Source organism: Schistocerca americana, chromosome 9 (genome assembly GCF_021461395.2).
Source record: "Schistocerca americana isolate TAMUIC-IGC-003095 chromosome 9, iqSchAmer2.1, whole genome shotgun sequence".
Classification (NCBI taxonomy): domain Eukaryota; kingdom Metazoa; phylum Arthropoda; class Insecta; order Orthoptera; family Acrididae; genus Schistocerca; species Schistocerca americana.
The window spans coordinates 53,608,741-53,634,599 of record NC_060127.1 but is presented as its reverse complement, the minus strand read 5'-3'; the positions used below and the strand labels follow the sequence as shown (position 1 = coordinate 53,634,599).

The following is a 25,859-nucleotide window of genomic DNA, read 5'->3' as shown; positions in this document are numbered from 1 at the left end:
ACAATGAGTAGTTTTGAAGAATGAATCTCACAAGCATTCTGTACACTTACATGAACCACACATTTTTAGTATTGTCCCAGTGAACCACAATCAACCTTTCACTTCCTATAAACCAACCTTATGTGCTCATCAGGATGGAATGTAACAATATTATGAAAAGGATAGTTGCTACTCACCTTACAGTGGAGATACTAAGTTGCAAATAGGCACAACAAAAACACGTGTTTGCGGGAATGTGTGTATGTATGTTCTATTTCCGATGAAGACTTTGTTGGCCAAAAGCTCATTACTTGATAGTCTATCTGTGACTCAGCATCTCCACTATATGGTGAGTGGCAACTATCCTTTTCAGAATCTTATGTGCTCATTCTATATCATGTCAGTTTGCAGTGTTATGCCTAGATATTTGATTGCTCTTCATATTCTATTGCCACTGCCAACAAATACCCTTCAACAGAATATTGCACCAGACCTTTAATGGGAGCCAAATTTAAATTTCCATTGTCTCTGGGCAATAGAAAATGTACCCCTTGAACAACTTTCGTTGGAACTACTACACCTACATATCAGAAAAACAACATTGAAAATAACTTCAAGAAAAGGCAGCTGAAGATGTGCTTCAAGGGAGTCTATTCCAAGCTCAGCAAATAAATAGGAGTTAGAAGCTTGCTTCTGCATTCGAAACAATTATAAGTGAAATTGTGAAATTATTCTTGTCTGGTCTTCCTTTCTAAAGAACTCAGCTCCAGTCTTACGCTTTCCAGATGGAAGTGGCACGTAGTTATGGAAACACAAAAAGAGGTGCATGTTAGTGTGATCGTGTTGATATAATCCAATGTAAAGTAAAATGGTGACTGATGTAGTAAACTGTTTTCATTCAAAGGAATGTATGGGTATGGACCTCATAGTTTCCATACTCACAGTGAAGAAGATTAAAAAGCTTGTGTGGCCCATTAAATTCTGAAAAACTTTCTGAATCATTTTATATGTGGAAATGCTGTTCTTAAGAATTATGAGATAGGATGGTTGGAAAGTATATATGTATACTGCGGCAGTGAAAATTCGAGTATTGCTGGCATATAGATTAAAAAAAATTAAAAAAAACTATACGTGTATTTTCGACCTATAGTGCCCAGGCTAGTCAGCTGCTGTGGTGGGTAACAGAGCTGGGCACATTGAGGTTGGACTGTAGACAGTGTACTAGCGTGGGCAGGGTAGTAGTGGAGTTGTGTTTGGGTTCTTGGTAGACATCCAGTGAGACATTGTACAAACAGTATTGTAAAACTATTCATTTATTACTCGCAAGGAGAGGTCCCCAACAGTGGAATCAACTTTTTGAAATAATCTATTCAGTGGTGTAGGTTAAGCCATTCACCCTGATATGCCCTTATTTGCAAGCAATTGAAAAATAAAAGATATCAGAATTTAACATGAACATCTACACCTTTGAAAAACTACTATTTAATGGACTGGGTGCGCAGTATAATGATTAAGTTACAGGTGTCACATGCATAAGATTGTGGGTTCAGATCTTGTGAACTGCTTTGACAATTTATATTTTTAATTCTTTATTAAAATTACTTTGGTCATTATTTTCATTCAATTAATTTGTTTAAATGTATTTTCCTATTTCTGTTGCTTTGTCACATAATTTTAGTCGTCATTTGCTCTCATTTTTCTTCCTATCATTCATTCTTCACTTGGAATCATTGTTCATGTGATTTGTTACTTTCATGTATTAACTTTGTTTATTTTGTTCAGTTTTATCATCCTGTATTTTAGTCCATGTTATTGCATTCTTTATTTCTGTTCGTTCTTGTGCTTGAATTTTGTTTTATTTTTAATCCCTTCTTTCATTTAATTCTGCGTCTGAATTAGTTTGTCCAAGTGCAATAAGAATTTATGTTTTAAATATTTGTATGGTGATTACCATCCAAAAAAGTACATCTTTTAATGAAAAATATGTTTTTGGCACCATTGTACTGTCAATATAGATAGATTATTTAATCTCTTCTTTTTTAACCAATACATCAGCAGTTTCAAATGTTTCAATATTATAACAGACAAATTAAAATAATTAAAGTCACATGGATGCGAAAAGAATGATAGGAAGAAAAAATTAGAGCAACTGAAAAAGTTAATATGGTGCTTAAAATTATGTAATAGAAAAAAATATATTTAACCCAGTTAGTTGAATAAAAATAATGACCAAAATAATTTTGTTAAAAATTTGAAAATAAAATATTTTAAAGCATGTAATGAGATTTGAACCCACAACCTCCTGCATGTTAGGCTTTTGCCTTAACTGTTGCATCGGATAAACAATCTGCAAAGCATTCCTCTTTCAAAGCTGTAGTCTATCACCTGAAATTCCAAAATATTTTTTCGACAGTTACTCGCAAACGAGGGCCCATCAGGGTGAATGGCTGCAGGATGTTATAGCTGCGACCTTAACATATATCACCATATTGAACATTTCAAAAAGTCGATTCCACTGCTGGGGACCTCTCCTTGTCAGTATCACAATTATCGTGGTGTTGCCCGAGAAGTGGAAATATTTGGCATGTTAGCAGTACACGACCAGCGAGGGAGAAACTGTGGTCTGCATACAGGCAGAGGAGGTGTCGGCATTGTGTAGGTGGGGAAGGCAAAGCAAGCCTTGTGACCGAGCATGATGAGTACACGGCGTCAGATGCGCGACCTAGATGCTGGGCAAACTGTCGTGCACAGGATCCCGCCATAGACCCTGTGTAAAAATGGTAGCTCACTACAGTGTAGTCTGCCCACAGCAGAGGCAGGCAGCAAGGGGTTTCATCCGCAGTTATTGGCGGTCGAACAGCTGCGCTGCCCGGGCTCCAGCTGCAGACCTCCAGAGACAGAGGCCGCCTGTGTGGTCCACCATTTGGAAAGCACCGAATCTACAGTCAGATCCTTTGCCAGCAGCGAAGCTGCAGCTAGCAAGGGCAGGGTGGAGGTGCTGACTACTGGAACTGTGTAGATTTGTGGACCGACATTGGTTCCTCCCCAGGACCAGTGGCCGGCGGACTGCGATACCCTTGACTAAAAAGACAAGTATTTATACTGTCCTCCTTTTCTGTAGCATTGATTTTTATCAGGTATGCCACAATGAGTCTGTGGCTCAAATGTGAAGTATCCAGAAGGTGGAGTCTTTGCTTTTCTGCTGTGTCAGTGTTATTTACACTTGACACCCACCTGCTCAGTGATGACACGACATAACCAGCTCGATGCTGCGGCAGCAGTACTTACTGCTTCGGCAAGCAGTGTAACTATGCTCGGCCATCTCACTTGGCGTGCTTCCCTGGCTTCTTGCGTTAACTGGGGGAGGGTCTCAATTTTACACAGCCACACCAAGTAAGTTATTTGTGGTGCAGCATGCCTCGCTCCTTCAGAAATTGGTGTTTCCCAGTTATTACAGATTGTCTGTCATTGTTACTAATTTATCACCTTTATTATGGAGTTCAGATGGTTACTAAAAATTGTGGAAATGCACTTTTTAGAATTTGGTGTTCTGGAAAAATCGCACAAGATATTGTTTACATTTCGCTAATCACATGCCACTAAAATGTTTTATAGTTTGTAATGGTTTCCTTCCTGAGTATGTAGTAAACCTGTCTAGAAATGGTTTCATCATCACTGATTACTAAGATAAGCTATGCCAAATGATGACGATAATTTTTCGTTCTGTGCTTTTTATCTTCAAAGATAAGAATAAAACTGCTGTTGAACCAAAGTGACATCACAAAGCTTGATGGATTCCTCGATAAGCTGTTGCAGTTTTTCTAACCAAATGACATCACACAATGCTCAGTTCACCTATTTACCCATACATAATAATACACATTACACTGACTCTATTACAATAATATCTGTCTCCTTTAATTTGTTTAAATAGTGCTGGGAGTAAATTATTATGGTCCGATGTTTTTTTTTTTTTTTTTTTTTCAGTAGTTTTGTGACATCCATGTACAGTTGTTTTATTCATCTTTTTAGAATTCAAATGCTCTGCATATGTAGTGTTAGCTCCTAAGGAATTTTTTTAGTTGTTGCATCAGAAATGCAAGCAATTAGCCATTTTTTTGGTCCTTTGGCAACTATTAACAGTTTCTGTAAAGACAAGCCTTACACAAATGATAATGTGAAATTAAATCCTGCAAATGATATCTGAAGTGTAAATGGAAAAAAATAATATGGTGGAAGCTTCTGTAGATCTTCCAAAACTAAAAAACTCCTTAGGAGCTGACACTATGTATGCAGTGTTTTTGAATTCTAGAAAGATGAATAAAACCACTGTACACGGATGTCACAAAACTACTGAAAATTTCATTGGTCTATAATAATTAACTCCCAGCACTATTTAAGTGAATTAGAAAGAGATGGATATTACTATAATAGCATCATTGTGATGTGTATTTGTAAGTATGGATAGATAGGTGAATTATGCATTTTGTGACATCACATGGTTCAAAAAACTGCAACAGCTTCCAGAGGAATACCTTGAACTCTGTGATGTCACTTGGTTCAATAGCAGTAGCCATAGAATAACAGCCAACTAGTTGCAAAATAAAGGTTTACTAAACTTCGACTCTGGTTTGGACACTTCTTCAGAAGCTATATTGCATAGAATCACAAATTATCTGTACCTAGTATGGGAATCATTGACTTTGTCTAGTAATGTGTGTGTCATCCACTTAATCACCATTTAAAACACATGATTGTACCTCTCTGTTGTAGAACTTTCTTAAAAGTTTGGTTCTATTTCATTCTAATACCACACGTTTGACAGTGGATCCAGCAACATGTAGTGTGCCACTTGAAAGATTTGTATATATGTGACACTATAAAATTTTCTTCGGGTCTTACAGAGCCTAAGTATCCCATGTATAGAACTAATGACATGCATGAAGTGAAAAATGATCACAATAAAAAAAGTAGGTACTGTAACAGTACCCCTTGATGTTTCCTAAAATAATTTTATCCTTTTCCACTTTTCCTGATTTTTGTAAATTTACAGTTGTTTTTATTCCTGGAAAAACTTTTTTATTTAGGATAGGAAAGTGTCTCGAATAGTGTGTTCAGATGCCTAAATCAGGCTTCTAATTTTTAAAATTTTTCCAGGGTTGGGTTCCCAGACAATTTCCATGTGATTATTGACAGCCCCCTCCCAACATTGGCAGCTGTAGAAGATATGGGCTCTGGATTTTTGCTTGTGATTCCTCTGCAAAATCTCAACACACATTTAAAAGCTGACAGTTATATACAGTACACTTATTTTTCCACTTATACTAGTTAAGCTTAAACCACAAGGTTCATTTACTGTTTTCTTAATTCTAAAAATTATTTTTCATGTTTATTCCACTGGACTATCTTGCTTCCCTACAGTTACCTGATCGCACTAAGTCATTACTTACGAACTAATACAATACAATACATTACATTACTAAATTCTCCCATCTTTGCAAATTCCTGAGCAAACATTTCACAGTAGACAACCTAGCTCAACCCCTACTTATGCTTCACACTTCTGCTTGTTTACCAAATAGTTTTTTATTTACTTTAACTAATCCTCACTCACTAAAATTTACTCAGTCAACTGGTAGATGCACTGGAAGTTCATGGGGTGGGATATTTTCTACCTCAGGTAGGTTGCACAAAGCAAAACCAAAATCAGTACAGTACTAGAAACTGAAATCTAGAAACTGAAATAGTTGTGGTCGCAATGAGGTGGCATTGCTTATCATGATACTGTCTTAAAACATGTTGGGACATTCATTCAGAGAATGAACAAGGTCCAGGTATAGGGTGCTATTCAAATAGGTGTGGTTCTGGGCTCAGGGTGTATACGCCCTGGGACAACCGGGAAATCTGGGAAAACCACGGAAGTCTTTCATCCATGAAACTGTGGCATAACCTGGAAATTTTTTAGACCTCCAAGAATTTTTCATTATTTTAGTTTTCAGTTAAATTTTTGTAGTTTTGACTGATAAGAACAGATAACTCTAACAAAGAATTTTACTTTATCCCATTACTGCCAAATAATACTGCAGCAATAAAGCATAAACAAGAGAATAACACCAAAATAAAAATTTAGTTGCAAAGCAGATGTACCATTTACAACAACAAAACACAGTGCACACACAAGCGTCTGCCGACAGCAAAATGTATAAAAGACTATGCAATATTTTGTAATAAGAAACCGATTTCAATGCGTCTTTCTTGTTGGCTTCGTTTCAATGAATGTGGCGTCACAGTTGTTTACATTTGTAACAGGTTGTGGGAAAATATGCAAATGATTGTAAAGCATTACTTTTAAAGTAAATTTCTTTTATGCAAGATTAATTACATTAGTGTGACAATGTGCAATGAATTTTTTGAGGACCGGCCATTTAGAAAAGTTTCGGTCCCAGAAGACCAGCCATTTATGCCATAGTTTAATATTTTACTGGCACATTTGCATTTGATACATCTTAAAGGGTAACACACACTAAAAAAGACCAAGTTTCAAAGCTAGTTTTTCATATTTTAGCTCTTTCACTTATTACAAATTATGCAATAATTATCCTTAAAAAAAAGTGTGAATGAGTTCTTGAGCAATTGCACACATAATTGGCTTTTCTATGGAAAAGTCAAAGTGCTGGACGGAACATGTATTCGCTCAGGTAACCTACAAAATGTTCGGTGCAAAACAGTGAAATTTTTATCGTGCTTGTCAGAAATATTCAGCTGCTCCAATTTAAGCTGTACTCTTAGAATTCTGCGTAATCACACCATTGGGAAAAAGCAGCAAAAAAATTTTGACAACAAGTATTATATGTGAAAGGGCAGCTTTTCTTGTAGTTATGCTGTATGGATATTAATTTAAACCATTAATTTTTTTCTATTTGTGTGTTTGTATTACTTGACAATGATGTTGCCATTGGCTGAATACATGCTCTGAATATCTGCTGTCTCTGCCTGGTGAAATAACATGACGTGAGCTATGATTTGCTGGCAGAAGTGCATTGCAATCTTGATTTCAGTACTGGGGAAGCATCTGTGCTATATCAGCTGGAATTCCTGTTTATTCTTTCATAATGCAAAATATGGAGATTAAATGTTGCCGCGCATCAAAGAGCTTCCCAAAATGTATTCTTCTTCTTTTTTATTTATTTTTATTTTTTTTATTCCCCCCCCCCCCCCCTCCCCCCACTTATACAACCTGTTGGTTGTTAACACATCTATCACCTTCTCTGGCCAATACAATGAGGGCTGTGTCAGGTTCAATATGGTTGTTCCGAAGACAGTAGCTGGGAGACAGAACATCATACTCGCTATGCCACAGATCGTACCATTGATTAACATCCCACTATCTCACAATTACAACTGTACCATTTCTCAAGGTCTTGTTCATTCGTAGCAGTTTACTGTCACATCTGTGTGAATACTGCAAAGAATCCCTTACATTTCATTTACCGGGTAAATTACACACCCATAAAGGTTCAGCAAGATACTTAGAGATTACAATTATGGACAACTTAAATTGGAACAGTAGCATAGATAATGTGGGGAAAGCAAATCAAAGACTGTGTTTTATTCACAGAACACTTAGAAGATGCAACAGGTCTACTAAAGAGACTGTCTACACTATGCTTGTCCCTCTTATCTAACCTTCCCCACCCTATATCCCTCTTTCCTCTCTGTGGAAGGAACTAACAGATGTATTTAGTTGGAACTTCTGGGATGAGAGGCTATGGTTAATATACAGGGTGTTATAAAAAGGTACGGCCAAACTTTCAGAAAACATTCCTCACACACAAAGAAAGAAAATATGTTATGTGGACATGTGTCTGGAAACGCTTACTTTCCATGTTAGAGCTCATTTTATTACTTCTCTTCAAATCACATTAATCATGGAATGGAAACACACAGCAACAGAATGTACCAGCGTGACTTCAAACACTTTGTTACAGGAAATGTTCAAAATGTCCTCCATTAGCGAGGATACATGCATCCACCCTCCGTTGCATGGAATCCCTGATGCGCTGATGCAGCCCTGGAGAATGGCGTATTGTATCACAGCCGTCCACAATACGAGCACGCAGAGTCTCTACATTTGGTACCGGGGTTGCGTAGACAAGAGCTTTCAAATGCCCCCATAAATGAAAGTCAAGAGGGTTGAGGTCAGGAGAGCGTGGAGGCCATGTAATTGGTCCGCCTCTACCAATCCATCGGTCACCGAATCTGTAGAGAAGCGTACGAACACTTCGACTGAAATGTGCAGGAGCTCCATCGCACATGAACCACATGTTGTGTCGTACTTGTAAAGGCACATGTTCTAGCAGCACAGGTAGAGTATCCCGTATGAATTCATGATAACATGCTCCATTGAGCGTAGGTGGACAAAACTAAAATGAGCTCTAACATGGAAATCAAGCGTTTCCGGACACATGTCCACATAACATCTTTTCTTTATTTGTGTGTGAGGAATGTTTCCGGAAGGTTTGGCCGTACCTTTTTGTAACACCCTATATAAAATTGTTTCCTAATGTTTCATCTCTGATTGCAGGAGACCGTGTTTACCTCTGAAGATGTCTTCTGCAGTCAGAGACAAAATGTTAGGGAACAGTTTTATAGGTGAGCCACAGCCCCTCAGCCTGATCACTCAGACCGATCACTCAGACCCCAGTTTGGGGTGGACCCATTTGTTGTGAGGATATAAGAAAGAGTATGCAATCAAAGACAGTAAAGCTGGATTAAACAGGAAAAGAAATGAAAAGTGGAATGAAGAACACAGTTAAAAAATAGGAGAAAGGAGGAAAAAAGCCAGTAAGAGAGGGGGGGGGGGGGGGGCATGAGGATAAAAAATGATTAGAGTAAATAATGAAATTCTTCCATCGGGAAAAAGAGTCTGAGCAGGTAAAGTTTCATTGTTTAATCCATCATGTTTTTATCTTCACTTCCACTACTTCCTATGCAATCAAAGACAGTAAAGCTGGATTAAACAGGAAAAGAAATGAAAAGTGGAATGAAGAACACAGTTAAAAAATAGGAGAAAGGAGGAAGAAAGCCAGTAAGAGAGGGGGGGGGGGGCATGAGGATAAAAAATGATTAGAGTAAATAATGAAATTCTTCCATCGGGAAAAAGAGTCTGAGCAGGTAAAGTTTCATTGTTTAATCCATCATGTTTTCACTTCCCCTACTTCCTCATCCTCTCTCTCTTTAATTTTTCCCACATCTCCTTTTCTGCTTTCCTCATATTTCTTAAATCCAGTATTCATTCTGCTTCCATCTCTCTTCTTCTTAATACTTCTTTCACACTATCCTTCTGTTATCTCTGGAATGGAGCTGACACACTGCTAGTCTCTCTTTGTTGCTGTCCACCCTGCCTCCTAGTACTGACCAGCCATTCTGTCTTCTTGTAATTTTACGGTCTTCTCAAGTGAACTTTGCCACAATGACTGTACTAATATTTTTGCCCATATGAAATGTATTTGGTAAGTGTCTATTTATTTGGGAGATATTACAGTGACCTTTCAGTGACAGCTGTGTGTGACTCCATGATGCACTAACACTTTCAGCATACGACGAACCGTACCTGGTGGCGGTCCTGCCGGAAGGCTTGGAGGTGCGCACTCTTGAGCCGGGTGCCCCACTGTTGGTGCAGAGCATTGCGCTGCCACCCCCGCAGCGGCCGAGACTAGTGGCGCCCTGCCGGCGGGGGCTGCTCTACCTCGCCTCTCCCGCCTTCGTTTGGTGCCTCCAGGCCGCCGAGCTGTCTCGCCAGATCTCCACATTGCTGGAGCAGCGCCAGTTCCAGCTCGCTCTGCGGCTTACGGTTAGTAGCATGGAGTACTATGGGATAGGGATACTAAGACTGACAGCTGGGCTGATCTCTCTCACTCAGCCCTAAAGCAAGTCCCACTGTCATTTAAAAAGTCAGATCTTGGAAATGATTGGAGATAGAGCATTGTGGTTTGTTGTAAAACATTTAGCAGCTCTCAGAGCGTGTTTTTTAAAAATCCCAGGATTTCAGTGTGTGCCTCACTCGTCGCTCGTAGAACATTGGGATGGTATTTGAGTTCTGCCCATGTTTGGGTCAGCTCTGGAGCATTAACAGTTGTCATTACTTCATTGATTTTTGCATGAAGGATAGCAGTGTCTTGACTGGGGTTGTGTACACACAATTCCCAACGTAACCCACACAAAAAGAAGTCGAATGGTTCCAGAATGAGATTTTCACTCTACAGTGGGGTGCACACTGATATGAAACTTCCTGGCACATTAAAACTTGTACTTGGGTTGCTCAGTTGATAGAGAGGACTTGCCCACGACAGGTGAAAGCCCCGAGTCTTGTCTGGCACCCAGTTGTAATCTGCTGTGTTACAGTGGGAGAGCATGGGGCCTATGTGGGGGAACCATCACCATCACCAGCCACCTCTCAGGAAATGTGTCATTCAGCACAAGCAGCACATTTAATTCCAATTTTGGGGTGCAGCATCGTGCTGGAAGATGACGGGCAGCTGCAGTTCTTTGATCTGTGGTAGCAGAAGCTAGGTAAACATTTCCCATTATGCAGAATAAGATTTTCACTCTGCAGCAGAGTGTGCGCTGATATGAAACTTTCTGGCAGATTAAAACTGTGTGCCGGACCGAGACTCGAACTCGGGACCTTTGCCTTTCGCGGGCAAGTGCTCTACCAACTGAGCTACCCAAGCACGACTCATGCCCTGTCCTCACAGGTTCGCAGGAGAGCTTCTGTGAAGTTTGGAAGGTAGGAGACGAGGTACTGGCAGAAGTAAAGCTGTGAGGACGGAGCGTGAGTCGTGCTTGGGTAGCTCAGTTGGTAGACCACTTGCCCACGAAAGGCAAAGGTCCCGAGTTTGAATCTCGGTCCAGCACACAGTTTTAATCTGCCAGGAAGTTTCATATCAGTGCACACTCCACTGCAGAGTGAAAATCTCATTCTGGAAACATCCCCCAGGCTGTGACTAAGCCATGTCTCCGCAATATCCTTTCTTTCAAGAGTGTTAGTTCTGCAGGTTTGCAGGAGAGCTTCTGTAAAGTTTGGAAGGTAGGAGACGAGGTACTGGCAGAAGTAAAGCTGTGAGGATGGGGCATGAGTTGTGCTTGGGTAGCTCAGTTGGTAGAGCACTTGCCCGCGAAAGGCAAAGGTCCTGAGTTTGAATCTCGGTCTGGCACACAGTTTTAATCTGCCAGGAAGTTTCATTTCCCATTATGGTTTGCTTTGCAAAGAAAAATGGGCCTGTCGCCCTATTGTGCTTTAGGCCAGCATGTGGTTATTACGGGTGTGTTCATATCTGTTGTGTGGGTTTTCAGAGCCCCAAATCCTGATGTGGTGATTCACGTATCTAGAAATGTGGAACATTGTTTCATCTGAAAACAAGCACTTTTTCAGGTAGTCATTGTCAGCATTTATGGAGGTCAGTGTGGAACACGTGAAGGAATACCACAGAGGATAAAAGGCATAACTGCTTATGTAACACTTTATGGACAGTTGATCTTGCTTCCTGCAATTCATGTGTAATGCATGACAAATTGATGTCTGGGCTTACTTTGAAATCCAACTTGCACTCTGTCAATATGTGCCTGAGACACACGGGATCTTCAAGGAAGGTTTTTAACACTGCCTGTCTCCTTACAGTTTTTGAACCATCTCATTACACATCATTTTTTCCCCTGGTGGTGCCCTCCCATACTGGTGTCTATTCATTTTGCAGTACTGTTATCGCAGATTGAGATTGTGCATACCAGATAACGTATTTTGCCTTCTCCTGGCCTGCCAGAATTTCAATGCACTTAGAGTTGATTCTGCAACAAAAGGACAAAGGAGAAAACTTTGAGAGCTGCTAAATGTTTTATAACAAACCATGATTCTTTGTACCTAATACCTTCGAAATTATGATTTTTTGAAATACGAGTGGGACTTCACGAGGACTTATTCTTTTGGCCATACTATCTGACACTGTTGTTTTTTTTGTCATCAACTTTGTTTAGATTCAGCTCTCTGTCTGAGCCACCTGCCTGGCATCCTCCTGCATTCCAGCACAACTGCCACCTCAGTCGAGGCCTGCTTGCCCTTTGCTACCCTTTCCACTATAACTTTCAGTAATGACTCAAGCTTTAATAAGTGTCCAAACTGTTCATTTCATTATGTTCTTTGTTGTTAGACTTTTTTTCTTTTGACTCATTACAGTGCCTCTTCATTCTTTACTTGATCAATTCACCAATTCATCAACACACTTGCAACAACATATTTCAGTGGCTTCTAGTAATTTCATTTCTCTCTTCTCTCTTGTCCGTACATCAGAATCATACAGAGCTATGCTCAAAGTACGTCTGTTACTGACCTTTTTTGTGATCTCATGGTTTATATTTTTGGATGTTAGCAACTGTTTCTTTTCTTTTCAGTAAAGCTCTTTTTGACCTTTTTTGTGGTCTCATGGTTTATATTTTTGGGTGTTAGCAACTGTTTCTTTTCTTTTCAGTAAAGCTCTTTTGTGCTGTGCAATCATTGCTACTCCTACCTTTCTTGCATCTCCCTCCTTTATCGGCCCTATTTTTTGAGACAGCAGAATTCTTGTTTTAGTTGAACATATGAGAGGGAGTCAAATACACTCCTGGAAATGGAAAAAAGAACACATTGACACCGGTGTGTCAGACCCACCATACTTGCTCCGGACACTGCGAGAGGGCTGTACAAGCAATGATCACACGCACGGCACAGCGGACACACCAGGAACCGCGGTGTTGGCCGTCGAATGGCGCTAGCTGCGCAGCATTTGTGCACCGCCGCCGTCAGTGTCAGCCAGTTTGCCATGGCATACGGAGCTCCATCGCAGTCTTTAACACTGGTAGCATGCCGCGACAGCGTGGACGTGAACCGTATGTGCAGTTGCTGGCTTTTGAGCGAGGGCGTATAGTGGGCATGCGGGAGGCCGGGTGGACGTACCGCCGAATTGCTCAACACGTGGGGCGTGAGGTCTCCACAGTACATCGATGTTGTCGCCAGTGGTCGGCGGAAGGTGCACGTGCCCGTCGACCTGGGACCGGACCGCAGCGACGCACGGATGCACGCCAAGACCGTAGGATCCTATGCAGTGCCGTAGGGGACCACACCGCCACTTCCCAGCAAATTAGGGACACTGTTGCTCCTGGGGTATCGTCGAGGACCATTCGCAACCGTCTCCATGAAGCTGGGCTACGGTCCCGCACACCGTTAGGCCGTCTTCCGCTCTCGCCCCAACATCGTGCAGCCCGCCTCCAGTGGTGTCGCGACAGGCGTGAATGGAGGGACGAATGGGGACGTGTCGTCTTCAGCGATGAGAGTCGCTTCTGCCTTGGTGCCAATGATGGTCGTATGCGTGTTTGGCGCCATGCAGGTGAGCGCCACAATCAGGACTGCATACGACCGAGGCACACAGGGCCAACACCCGGCATCATGGTGTGGGGAGCGATCTCCTACACTGGCCGTACACCACTGGTGATCGTCGAGGGGACACTGAATAGTGCACGGTACATCCAAACCGTCATCGAACCCATCGTTCTACCATTCCTAGACCGGCAAGGGAACTTGCTGTTCCAACAGGACAATGCACGTCCGCATGTATCCCGTGCCACCCAACGTGCTCTAGAAGGTGTAAATCAACTACCCTGGCCAGCAAGATCTCCGGATCTGTCTCCCATTGAGCATGTTTGGGACTGGATGAAGCGTCGTCTCACGCGGTCTGCACGTCCAGCACGAACACTGGTCCACCTGAGGCGCCAGGTGGAAATGGCATGGCAAGCCGTTCCACAGGACTACATCCAGCATCTCTACGATCGTCTCCATGGGAGAATAGCAGCCTGCATTGCTGCGAAAGGTGGATATACACTGTACTAGTGCCGACATTGTGCATGCTCTGTTGCCTGTGTCTATGTGCCTATGGTTCTGTCAGTGTGATCATGTGATGTATCTGACCCCAGGAATGTGTCAATAAAGTTTCCCCTTCCTGGGACAATGAATTCACGGTGTTCTTATTTCAATTTCCAGGAGTGTATAATGGGACTTTTGTTCCTGAACATTAACAGTTGGTAGGATGAGACCGACACTTCTACTATTGTCGGATGGGGCCTTTAGGAGTGGGGAGAGCCAGCCACTACATACTTAAAACAGTTTTGTCAGTAATGCTCATGATGTTGGAGCAACAGGTGCACCCTTCCACTGCTCAGTGTATAATTATAAAATTTCTTGCTCCTGAAGGAGTTCAAGCAACAGAAATTTTCCAGAGATTGACTGCACAGTTCGGTGATTGAACATTGTTGAGGACACATGTCTTTGCCTGAAGTAAAAAGTTCAAGGAAGAAAGAGAACATGTGAAAAATCAGCTGCTTAATCGCCATTCCCGGACCATCATTGCAGATGAAAACATTTGTGCAGTTTGACATTCTTGAAGGCGATTGATGGGTGAGAGTATCAAAAATTGCAAAACAAGTAAGAATAAGTTACAGGTGCAACAAGTGATCATCACAAATGACCCACAGGTCCCTAAAGTGTGTTCCAGATGGCTCCCCAGCCTTTTGACTGAAAATCGGAAGTTTGAGACCTTTGTAGGTGTGTCAGAGGTTTAAAGTAAGGTTTACTAAAGAAGGTGATGCGTTTTTGAGTGGGATCATCACCTGTGACAAAATGTGGGTCTACCACTACACCATGCATCCAAACAACCTAGTAAGGAGTGGCAGAGGACAGGGGAGGGAAACCCGGTGAAAGCCAAGACTCGACTGTCAGCGGGTGAGGTTCTTTCAACTATTTTTTTTAAATCGACAAGGCATTTTGTTCATTGATTTTTTGCACGAGCAATGCACAGTTGACACTGTCTTGTACTGTGAGCTATCGGAGAAGCTGAGGGATGTGTGTTGCTGCAAAAAACGAGACCGACTAATTGAACAGGCCGTCGTCCTCCACGACAGTGCCAGGCCGCATAATGCAGCTCTAGCAGTCTCCAAACTACGGGAAATGCACCGACACAATTTGATCATCCTCCTTACATCCTGGACCTATTACTCTGTGATTTCCATTTGTTTGGACCGTTAAAGAGACTGTAGGAGGAAACAGATTTGAAGACGACAAGGGCACAGAGGAATTCGTGTGATATTGGCTGCTGGCACAACTAGCTTCATTCTGTGATGTTGTGATAAAAAACCTTCCTTCTCATAGGGTAAAATGTGTTTCTAAAGTGGGAAACTATGTTGAAATATAAATTGTAACTGCCTTTTGTTTTTCAATAAATGATTTTTTTTTTTTAAATAAAATCCCATTTGTATTTGATTCATCCTCGTATATGCATCCAGCTTGTTCATTTTGTGTATGCACACATTATAGCTATCATCTAGCATTAGTGTCATTTCATTGACCACCCAATTGTCCCTATTTACTTTCAGCGACTACTGCTACGTCACCAGCGAACAGTGTTGTTCAGATTTTCTGTCTGTTGCAAACAACTCCCACATCTAGATAGCCCTTTACTTTCCTCATTGCCTCTTCAGTATATAAACTACACATCAGTGGTGACAGTGAGCAACCCTGCCTAGCTACCCTGCCTTACGCTTTTCCAGATTTTGGCCTGTTGCCTCTTTATTCAGTCTGACTGCTACAATCTGCTTCTCGTAGAAAGAGTCAATTATCATTCAATTCTAATCTACAGTTACATCTACATATGTGCTCTGCAAGCCACCATATGGTGCATAGCAAAGAACATCCTGTACCACTGTTAATCATTCACTTTCCTGTTCCGCATGTATGTGGTATGGGAAAAATGATTGTCTGTATGTGTCTGTAAGAGCTCCAATTTCTCTTGCCTTTGCAGTCCTTATGCTAGATGTATGTCGGTGGCAGTAGGATTTTTCTGCAGTCTGCCACAAGTGCCATTTCTCTCACCTTTGTCAGTAGGGCTTTGCAAAAAGAACATCGTCTTCTCTTTGGTTATTGAGTACACAGACCATTGCGGTAATATCATGTCTTGATGGAACATAGTGGTAACAGATCTAGCAGCACACCTCTGAATAGCTTCCATGTCCTTCTGTAATCTGGCCTGTCGGGGATGCCAAATACTCAAGCAGTACCCAAGAACTACAATTTCCTGGACTTTTCCCAATAATCCAAAGTTGACCATTCACCTTCCCTCCAACCGACCTTGTGTGCTCATCCCATTTTTTGTAGCTTTTCAATTTTACACCTACATAGTTCACATGACTATGTCAAGCAGCAGCACACTGCTATTATACATGCAAACAATATGGTATTGTTTTTCCTCCTCATCTTCATTAACTTAAATTTTCCACATCTAGAGAAAACTGCCACTTGTCACACACTTAGAAATTCTAATGATGGAAAATCCAGGACGGAATGCAACTACATTATGGAAAAGATAGTCGCTACTCATCATATAGTGGAAATGCCGAGTCACAGATAAGCACAACAAAAGGACTGTTGGAAAGCGAGCTTCCAGCCAACAAGGCCTTTGGCGAAAATAGACCAGACACACACACACACACACACACACACACACACACACACACACACACACACACACACAGTCTCTGGCTGCTGAAGCCAGACTGTGAGAGCAGCAGTGCTTTATGGGAGAGGAAGCTGGGTGATGGGAGTAAGGAGGAGAAGAGAGTGAGGAGTGGGAAGGATAGCATGCTAGGGGTGGGGGACAGTAAATGCTTCTTGTGGGAGTGTGCAACGATGAGATGGAGACAGCATTTCCAGCTAAGTGCAGTTGGGAGTCCAGACAATGGATTGGGGGGGGGGGGGGGGTTAGCAGAAAAGGAGAGAAGTAAAAAGACTGGGTGCATTGGTGGAATTGAGGACTGTGTAGTGCTAGAATGGAAACAGGGAAGGGGCTAGAAGTGTAAGGAGAATGGCTAACAAAGATTGAGGCCAGGAGGGTTACGGGTACATAGGATATATTGCAGGGGGTTTCCCACCTTTCCAGTTCAGAAAAACAAGTGTTGGTGGGAAGAATTCAGATGGCACAGTGTGTGAAGCAGCCATTGAAATGAAGAATGTTATGTCGGGTGCCGGGCTCAGTGACAGCGTGGTCCAGTTGTTTCTTGGTGACAGTTTGTCAATAGCCATTCACACTTTCAGACAGCTTGTTGGTTGTCACACCCACGTAGAATGCAGCACAGTGGCAGCAGCTTAGCTTGTAGATCACATGACTGGTTTCACATGTAGCACTGCCTTTGATGGGATAGGTGTTGTCTGTGACCGGACTGGAGTAGGTGATGGTGGTGGTGGTGGTGGTGGTGGGGACAGGAGGATGTATGGGCCATCTAGACAAATCCCAAACCCCCCACCAGGTTCACATTCGTTGATAACATCTTTGTGATCTGTATCAAGGACATCCTATTCACATTTCTCCAGAACCTCAACACTACCTCTCCTATTCGCTTCATCTGGTCCTACTCAGCCCAAGAAGCCATCACACTCAATGATGACCTCCACCGACAAACTGTGGCAAAGAAACAGCTGGACCAACCTGTTGCTGAGCACACCGCCCAACACGATGTTCTTCCTTTCAGTGACTTCTTCATAGCCTGTGCCATCTGGATTCTTCTCACTGACACCAGCTTTTCTGAACTGCGCAGGTGGGAACTCTCACTACAATGTATCCTACACCCGCTACCCTCCTGGTCTCAATCTTCATTAGTCCTTGTCCTTACCCATCTAACGCCTTACCTGTACCTATTCCAGCACTACACATCCCTCTATTACACCAACACACCCAGTCTTTTTACTTCTCTCCTTTTCCACCTCACCCCCCCCCCCCCCTTTTCCCACCCTCCGTCTAACTTCCCGATTGCACCTAGCTGCACACTCTTGCACACTCTCTCCCCACCTCATTCCTGCACGCTCCCAAGCAGCACTTACTGCCCTTCACCCCTAACCTGCTATCCCTCCCCCTCCTTGCCCCAGCGTCCTCCTTACTCCCACATTCTGTTGTCTCTCCCATCGTGCATGGCTGCTCTGTTTGGCTTCAGCTGCCAGAGACTGTGGTCATGTGTGTGAGCTGTGTTTGCATGCATGTGTATTGTGCTTGTGTTTTTTGTCTATTTTCTACAAAGGTCTTGTTGGCCTAAAGCTCACTTTTCGACAGTTTTTTTTTTTTTTTTTTTTTTTTGCCTATATGTGACTCAGCATCTCCACTATATGGTGAGTAGCAACTATAATTTTCATAATATTGTCATTTAGAAATTTTGTCAAAGATTTTCTGTGTCCTTCTGTAATCAGTCAATGATGACACTTTCCCTTACACTGCAGTATCATCAGCAAACAGCTTCTCATTTTCTGTCAGATTGTCTATGCTTACAACCAAGAAGAGCTGTCCTGTCCAAACAAATTTTGGGCTTGCAGCCGGCCGTTGTGTAATATAGCCCATAATATCTCAACTGGCAAGTACCCAATTGAAATATCATGGGATGTATAAACAGTGACTGGCTAGAAGCCCGAAATTTGTTTGGTCAGGACTGCACTTGTTGGCTTTATAAGTAAACAATGTGACAGACAACACATCCCGTGATATTTCAACTACCAGGTGCCCAATTGAAATATTGTGGCATGTATTAAACAAATTGTTTAAACATTCAGTTCACTAGGAAATTTTTAAAATTCACAAGAACAGTCATATCATACTTCCCTGAGGCACTCCTGACAGTACCTTTTCTCAAATGAACACGCACCATCCAGGACAGCCTACTGGATTCTATTACTTAAAAAGCCTTCAAGCCACTCATATATGTGAGAATCTTTTCCATGTGCTTATACCTTTCTTAACAGTGTGCAGTGTGGCACAGCCTCACAGACTTTCTGGAAATGAAGGAAAATGGAATGTTCCTATTCCCCTCACCCATAGTTTCCAGGATATCATGCAGTTAGTTGACACCACACTGCCGAAGAATGAAAAGCATTTCATTTCATTGCACATTATTAGATACTTTCCCCAAACCTGCAAATGCTATGAATGTTTACTTGGTTTTCCTAAAGGTGCCCCCTATTAACACCTGGAATGCCAAAATGTTATCTTGAGTTTCCCTGCTTCCCCTGGAACCAAATTGATTCTCTCTTATTCCACTTTCAATTTTCCCTTGCATTCTTTGATACAGTAGCAGTCTACTCTTGTGAGAATTTATGTTCATTCTAAACTAGACTTGTTGTGTGGTAATTTTCATATCTATCTATTCATGCTTTCATCAAAAGTTTAGCAGTTATATTTCTTTTCAAAATCTGATAGAACTTCACCACTTTCAGTAGTCTCAATTTTTTAGGGCAGAAAAATGACAAATCATGGTAATTCTTATGTTCATTAGGATATTACTCATAGCTGGTGAAAAGGAAAAGTGATTACAGAATGAACTAGTCAAAGTGAACAAGTTGCATAGGTTTTAAATAGAAATAGTTAGGAGTTGGGCAGAGAAAAACCTTTGATTGAAGACAGAATATAATGGGACAGGATACAATGTGAAGAAGTATGCTGTTGTGAAGCTGCAAAATATTACTGTGTGGTAGTAAACAAGTCTTGTAATAGTGGAATGGATTAACTGCAGTTAGTTTCGTATGTTAAGAAGTATGGTGCTGTTGGTTAGCATTATTGCTTCAATTGTTTCTTGTTGCTTATGTAAGCTGAAAATACGGTGTGAAGTGTGCTGCCAAGGTGACGCGTGAATTCCTTGAAGGGCTGTTTTCGTGTAATTAATAAGTCTGCTCGACTTTTTTTGTTGCCAGAACATATCAGATGAGTCAGAGGATGAGAAATCGAAGAACATCTATCACATACAGACACTGTATGCATTTGACCTTTTCAAGAATAAGCAGTTCCATGAGTCTATGAAGGAGTTTCTCAAACTGGGAACAGGTAAAGTCACCCAATAAAATACAACAACATTTTCTTTTTTAGTTCAAATTTGCCATTCTTGTCATTGTAACAAAGCTTTCATTAATTGTAGTTGGTCACTGGCTTTTACAACTCCTCTGCCCCATAGACAGTAACCCCTTCTTTAGGCTTACTCCACAAAAAAAATTTCTGGACTTGGTATGTTTTGATGAATAACATGTAACAACCCAGGCACATATATTATTTGTCGTATATATTATTTCTCATCCCTTTTTCTCAAGGCATACTACTTGTACAGGAATGAACGAGGTATTGTTAGAAAGGTTTTTTAACTGGCTTCTGACATTGCATACTGATTTTGCACTAATACTTACTGTTTTTAAATAATTTTTACATAACGGTGACTTTTAACTATCATATGCAGGTGGAAGTCATGGATGCCCAGCTCCATACCTATATTTTACGAAGCTAATGTACTAATTGTGAATAAGAGACTCCCTTTTCATATGATCTTATTACAAATATCATTTTATTTGTTTTAAAGCACTTATTAACTTCATAATTTGTATACAGCATAGCCATAGACAATTAATGTGATCACTGCAATAGTCTGTTATCTCTGCCCATCGTTCAAATTGACTTTTCGAAACTATTATACTTTTTGAAATGACAAACATATTTGTCATTGTTGCCTTGACTTGTGGTTTACATATTGCTAGTATGGCCTAACATCCTTACTGTAATGTTTGTCAAGTTAAAGTTATAGGCTGTGTGGCCCTACTGACAATTCCTGATATCTGCTCATCGTAGAACCTGAGGCAAATGCTTTGAATGCAGAACCACGTTTTTGAACGCATGGAAATGTACCATGAATTCATTATTTCTCATTTGTCATTTCATTTTCAAAGATGTTTTCTCTTCTTTCCCATGACTACACTTATACCAACTATTACACTTATTCCATACTGTCATTAATAAATCTATGAAAGTCTGAAGGTTTCACAGGAATTCCCTGGTAGCTGTAACTGAGCCAGTTCTCAATGTTACAACAATCTACTTTGCATAGGGTTCCAGGAATTCCCTGGTAGCTGTAACTGAGCCAGTTCTCAATGTTACAACAATCTACTTTGCATAGGGTGCTGGCTGTGCTCACTATCATCAATAAAAGGAGAAGAATGAAAATTTAGTTACTTATAAAAGAAATATTAGGAAGGATGAGGAAGTTAATGTAGAACTATATGGTATTTTCCTCAGGAAATAATAGATCTGTGTGTTTTAACACATAACCCATTGCCTGAATATAGCCAAGAAACACTTCAGCCAATCCATCTTCCAAGGAATGTTATGTTTAGATGGTATTCACCTGCTGATTAGAATGTACAGAATGTATGAGGTGTGATCAAAAAGTAACGCATTTTTTTAAAATTTCATATGCTTTATCGTTTTCAAGTAGTCGGTGAACTTTTGCTTTTGAAAAAGATTAATCAAAGAATATGATTCATCTTGAAAAATGGAATAAACTTCAGAACCACATTAGAAATGTTGAATGTGGCTTTTGGCGAATGTACTGTGAGTAAGACAAGAGATTGTGACTAGTATAAACATTTCAATGAGGGCCGAGAAGACATTGAAGACGACGACTGCCCTGGACACCCTAGCAAATCAATTACCAATAACAATGATGAAGAATTAAAGAAAATTGTTCTAGAAAATCGCCAAATGAACATAAGAGAGGTTGCTGATGATGTCAGCATATTCTTTCGCTCATGCCAAGGAATTCTTTCAGGTGTTTTGGGCACAAAATGTGTAGCAGTAGCAGCAAAATTTGTTCTGAAATTGTTCAATTTCGTCAAAAAAATGTCGTATTTACGTCACTCAGGAACTGCTAAAGGTGACATTGGTCCAAAACTTCTAAAGGAGGTTATAATAGGCAACAAAACATGAGTAAATGGGTATGACATTGAAACCAAGGTCCTAGTCGTCCCAATGGAAACTGCCTGAAGAGCCAAGGAAAAAAAATTTCACTAGTCAGTCACATGTGAAGGTTCTTCTCACTGTTTTCGTGATTGCAGTGGGATAGTGCATCATGAGTTCCAGCCTTGTGGTCGTATGGTCGATACGGGATACTACCTGGAAGTTATGCGCCATTTACGTGAAGCAATCCAAAGAAAACAACCAGAACTGTGGGAAAACCACTCATGGATCTTGCATCACAGTTCTACTCCCACTCACACCTCAATGCTTGTTTATGATTTTTTGCCATAAAACAACTGTGATGTTGCCTTAGCCACTGTATTTACCGGACATGGATCCCTGCGACATCTTTCTATCCCCGAGGCTGAATAGAAGCACGAAAGCCTGTCATCTTGTGACCATTGATGAGATAAAAACAGAATTGCTGAAGGAGCTGAACACCATAATGAAAAGTGTGTTCCATAAATAGTTCTGACAAAGGAAAAACCACTGGCACAAGTGTATTATATCTTAAAATTTTGTATTTGTGGGGATCCACATCCTCCAGATGCTTAATAAACGTAAACATGGTAGGCTGTAATCTGATATTTATTTAATCATGTGATTACCTAATTTAAACAAAAGGTCATTGTCAAGTACAAGTAAAAATATGATCTTAAAAGGTTTCACTGTAGTGTGGATCCTTTCGTAAAATGACTGAATACGGCTACTTTTTACTTGTACTTGACAATAAAGTTTATTCAAAATTAGCTAATCACACAATTAAATAAACATTTCATTGCAGCTCACTACGGACCAGGTTTCTGTTTATCATGTATTATATCTGAACGGGACAAAGTTCAAGTTGATAGCTAAAGAAAGATACTTCAAAAAAATCACAAATTCCAGTTATTTTTTGATCACACTTCACATCCATTCCTGTAACAAAAGGAACCTCATCCAGTGATGCTGGAAGCTTATCCTCAAGAAACAGTAGATAATGGATCCCTGTAAGGTGATATGGGAATATAAGAGGCCTAGTCAATTCTCTCATACCACACCACATGTTTACAGAAAAGCATTCTTGAAAATGTCTCCACTAAACCATATGGATTTTTATCAGACTCACCGATGTGAGTTGTGAGTGTTATTCATACCACCATGAATTAAAGTGTGTTTGTCAGAAACGGTACTGGCAGGATTACTTGGTGATTTGCAACTAGCCAACAACAAAATTCCAATCATCTACTTTTTTCTCCTTCCCAAAGGTGCTGAATCCAGCATAAATGATAAAACTAAAGACTGTATATGTAATGTCCACCATATTCTTGTACATGGAACCCCAATATTTGTTAAAATTCCACAAGTGCTTGTTGAAGGACTGTGTTCTACCATCTAAATAATATCTAATACTTCAGCCACACTCTCTTCAGTTGCACATTCACATTAGCTGTGACAGCTGGGCTGTGCACCAGTCTTACACAGTTTAGCAAAAACACTAGTAAATACTCTTGAATCTGGTACACTGTGGTTAGGGGTTAGGAAATCATATACTGTATTCTCTATAAGCAGCAGCATGTGTGGCATGCTTCAGTGATATGATATGCGATAGAGTTGGCCAACAAACCACAATCACAGCTGAAAAATTCAGTTGCTCGAATTCAGATTCAACTTCACGACTTTAACTTCAAAACAAAAGTGACACTCAATAAATAAACCCACAATGTGTAGAAAATATAATGTAATTGGGCAGATAAAAAATCTCCTCACCAAGCCGCAGGAGAACACATATAAAGGTACCATTATTGAAATTTGGTAGCTTTTGCAGCCAGTGGCTCCTTCTTCTATCAGAAACATTGAAGCAGAAATAAGACAAGTGAAGGAAATGGACTGGTGAGGCTTAGGAAATGGGGGAGTATGAAAAAGGACCACCGGTCAGGGGAGACATCAGCAGGGAGGAAAAGGAAAGACTCATTGTTGGGGACTGCTCTGAATGAGGTTTGAAAACCTGAGAGCTTAGAGGTGGAAGATAACATAATACGGAAGACAAAAGTTACTGACAAAACATCATGCATTGGATAGTAAGAGAGGAAAGATTAGTGTGTTGCATGTGGTAAAGGTGGAGAATTGAAAAGTCAGAAAATAAGAGATATATAAAACTAAAAGGGAGTGAAGAAAGAAATAGTTACTGATAAGAAATGCCGAGACCAAAGAAATTAATGTAAATTAAGGCCAGAACCAAGGATGTGTTGGAATGGCAGCTCCCACTTGCAGGGTTCAGAGAAACTGTTGTCTGGGGGAAGAATTCAGATGGCTCGTGTCAGAAAACAGGAACCAAGGCCACGACTGTCATGTTACAACAGGACAAAGTGTGTTGCCAGTATACACCCACTGCCTACGCCCATTCGTCGTAAGTGATAACTTGGTGGTAGTCATGCCAATGTAATAGGCCAAAGGCTGTTTAAATAACAGCTGGTACATGGTGTGTCATTTGATAGATTGATATTATATGTTTTGCCAGTTATAGGGCTACTATAACAGGGTGTATACGACCCAGGACGACCGGGAGATCCGGGAAAAACCTGGGAATTTTTTCATCCGGGAGAAAACCAGGAAAAACTCGGGAATTTGTAGAATTTCGGGAATTTTTCATTGTTTTAGTTTTCAGTGAAATTTTTATGATTTTTGCCTGGTAAGAACATATTCTCCAACAAAGGATTTTACTGTATCCCGCTTCTGCAGAATAATACTGCAGCATCAAAACATGAACGAGGGGGTGAAAAACAACGAAAATAAAACTTAAATAGCAAAGTAAATGTGCCATATACAACAGCAAAACATAGTGCTCATACAAGCATCTTCCAACAGCAAAGTGTGTCAAAGGCTTTAGGAAGACTATGCAATGCTTCCTAACAACAAATTGCCTTTGATGAGCGTGACGTGACAGCTATCTTCATTAGATTTGTTTGAGTAGTTGCGGGTGGGCTCTTGTGCATGCGCAGTTGTGTCGCATATGGGTAGTACCTTCTCCTGCTTCTGCCTATGAATGTGTTGCTGGGCACCACTATCTTCTATTGTCCCGGTTCGGAAATATTGTAGATCCGGGGCTGATGCACAGAGCAGTCTGAGCTGTAGTGGGGAGGTGGGTAGTCTTCTCGTGACCCATATTTACATTTAGTGATTTTGCTGTTTCCTCTTCATTATTTGCTCTCACATTAAATGAAAACAAAATGAATTTCTGTGGTTGGGAGCTATCAAATGAATTAAAATACGTTCGCATAATTACGGAAGGCTAAAATATGTTATTAGTTTCAGGTTTTATTTCCACCTTTCTGACAGTCAAGCATTAATCACCTTGCAGAACAATGAACTTATTTTTGTCAGTTTGCTAAAGAGATTTGGCTTTTATTAATCTTTAGCACTGAGGCAGTTAATTTATTTGAAACGAGGTGTTTAATTTCACACTGTTGGCTAATTTAAACTGTTCCCTGCATTTCAAGTGCACATTTTCCATCTCCTAGCTCGCATGGCATTATGCCGTAATAAAGAATCAAACATGAGATAATACAGTACTGGTACTCAAGAAAATTTACATCCGAATCTGGACATATGATTGTGTACTTCAAGCCGAATTATGCGTTTTAGTATGGTTCATGAAATTCCGATGCTCTTGAATTATCCTCTGATGCCTTGTTTCTTTTGTAACATACTGCAAATCTTTTAATGTTTTACACATACAAATTTTTGGGCCTCCTGTGTCATCGTAGCTGCGCAAGAGCAACTGCTGAAACTAATCAGTTTCTAACAGGTCACGGGAAAATATGGTGGTTTGAAAAGCGTTACTTTCAGTGTAAATTTCCTTTTACACAAGATGAACTATGTGCAAGAATGTTCGATGAATTTCTTAAATCACAGAGCGTTTGACTCTCAATTAAAAATCAACTGTTTGAGTACGACCATCTAGAAGAATTTCGAGCCCAGAAGATCAGACATTTACGTCGTTATTAAAAATTT

At 40.7% G+C, this 25,859-nt stretch overlaps 1 protein-coding gene across 1 annotated transcript in view; it reads left to right on the top strand.

The window, feature by feature from the left end:
- Positions 1 to 25,859, top strand: part of LOC124551089 (vam6/Vps39-like protein) — a 119,111-nt gene that overhangs the window by 29,719 nt on the left and 63,533 nt on the right. The window contains exons 6-7 of the mRNA XM_047126019.1: positions 9,576 to 9,832; positions 19,784 to 19,913. Coding sequence (XP_046981975.1) covers positions 9,576 to 9,832; positions 19,784 to 19,913 — 387 coding nt within the window. The remainder of the gene's footprint in view (positions 1 to 9,575; positions 9,833 to 19,783; positions 19,914 to 25,859) is intronic.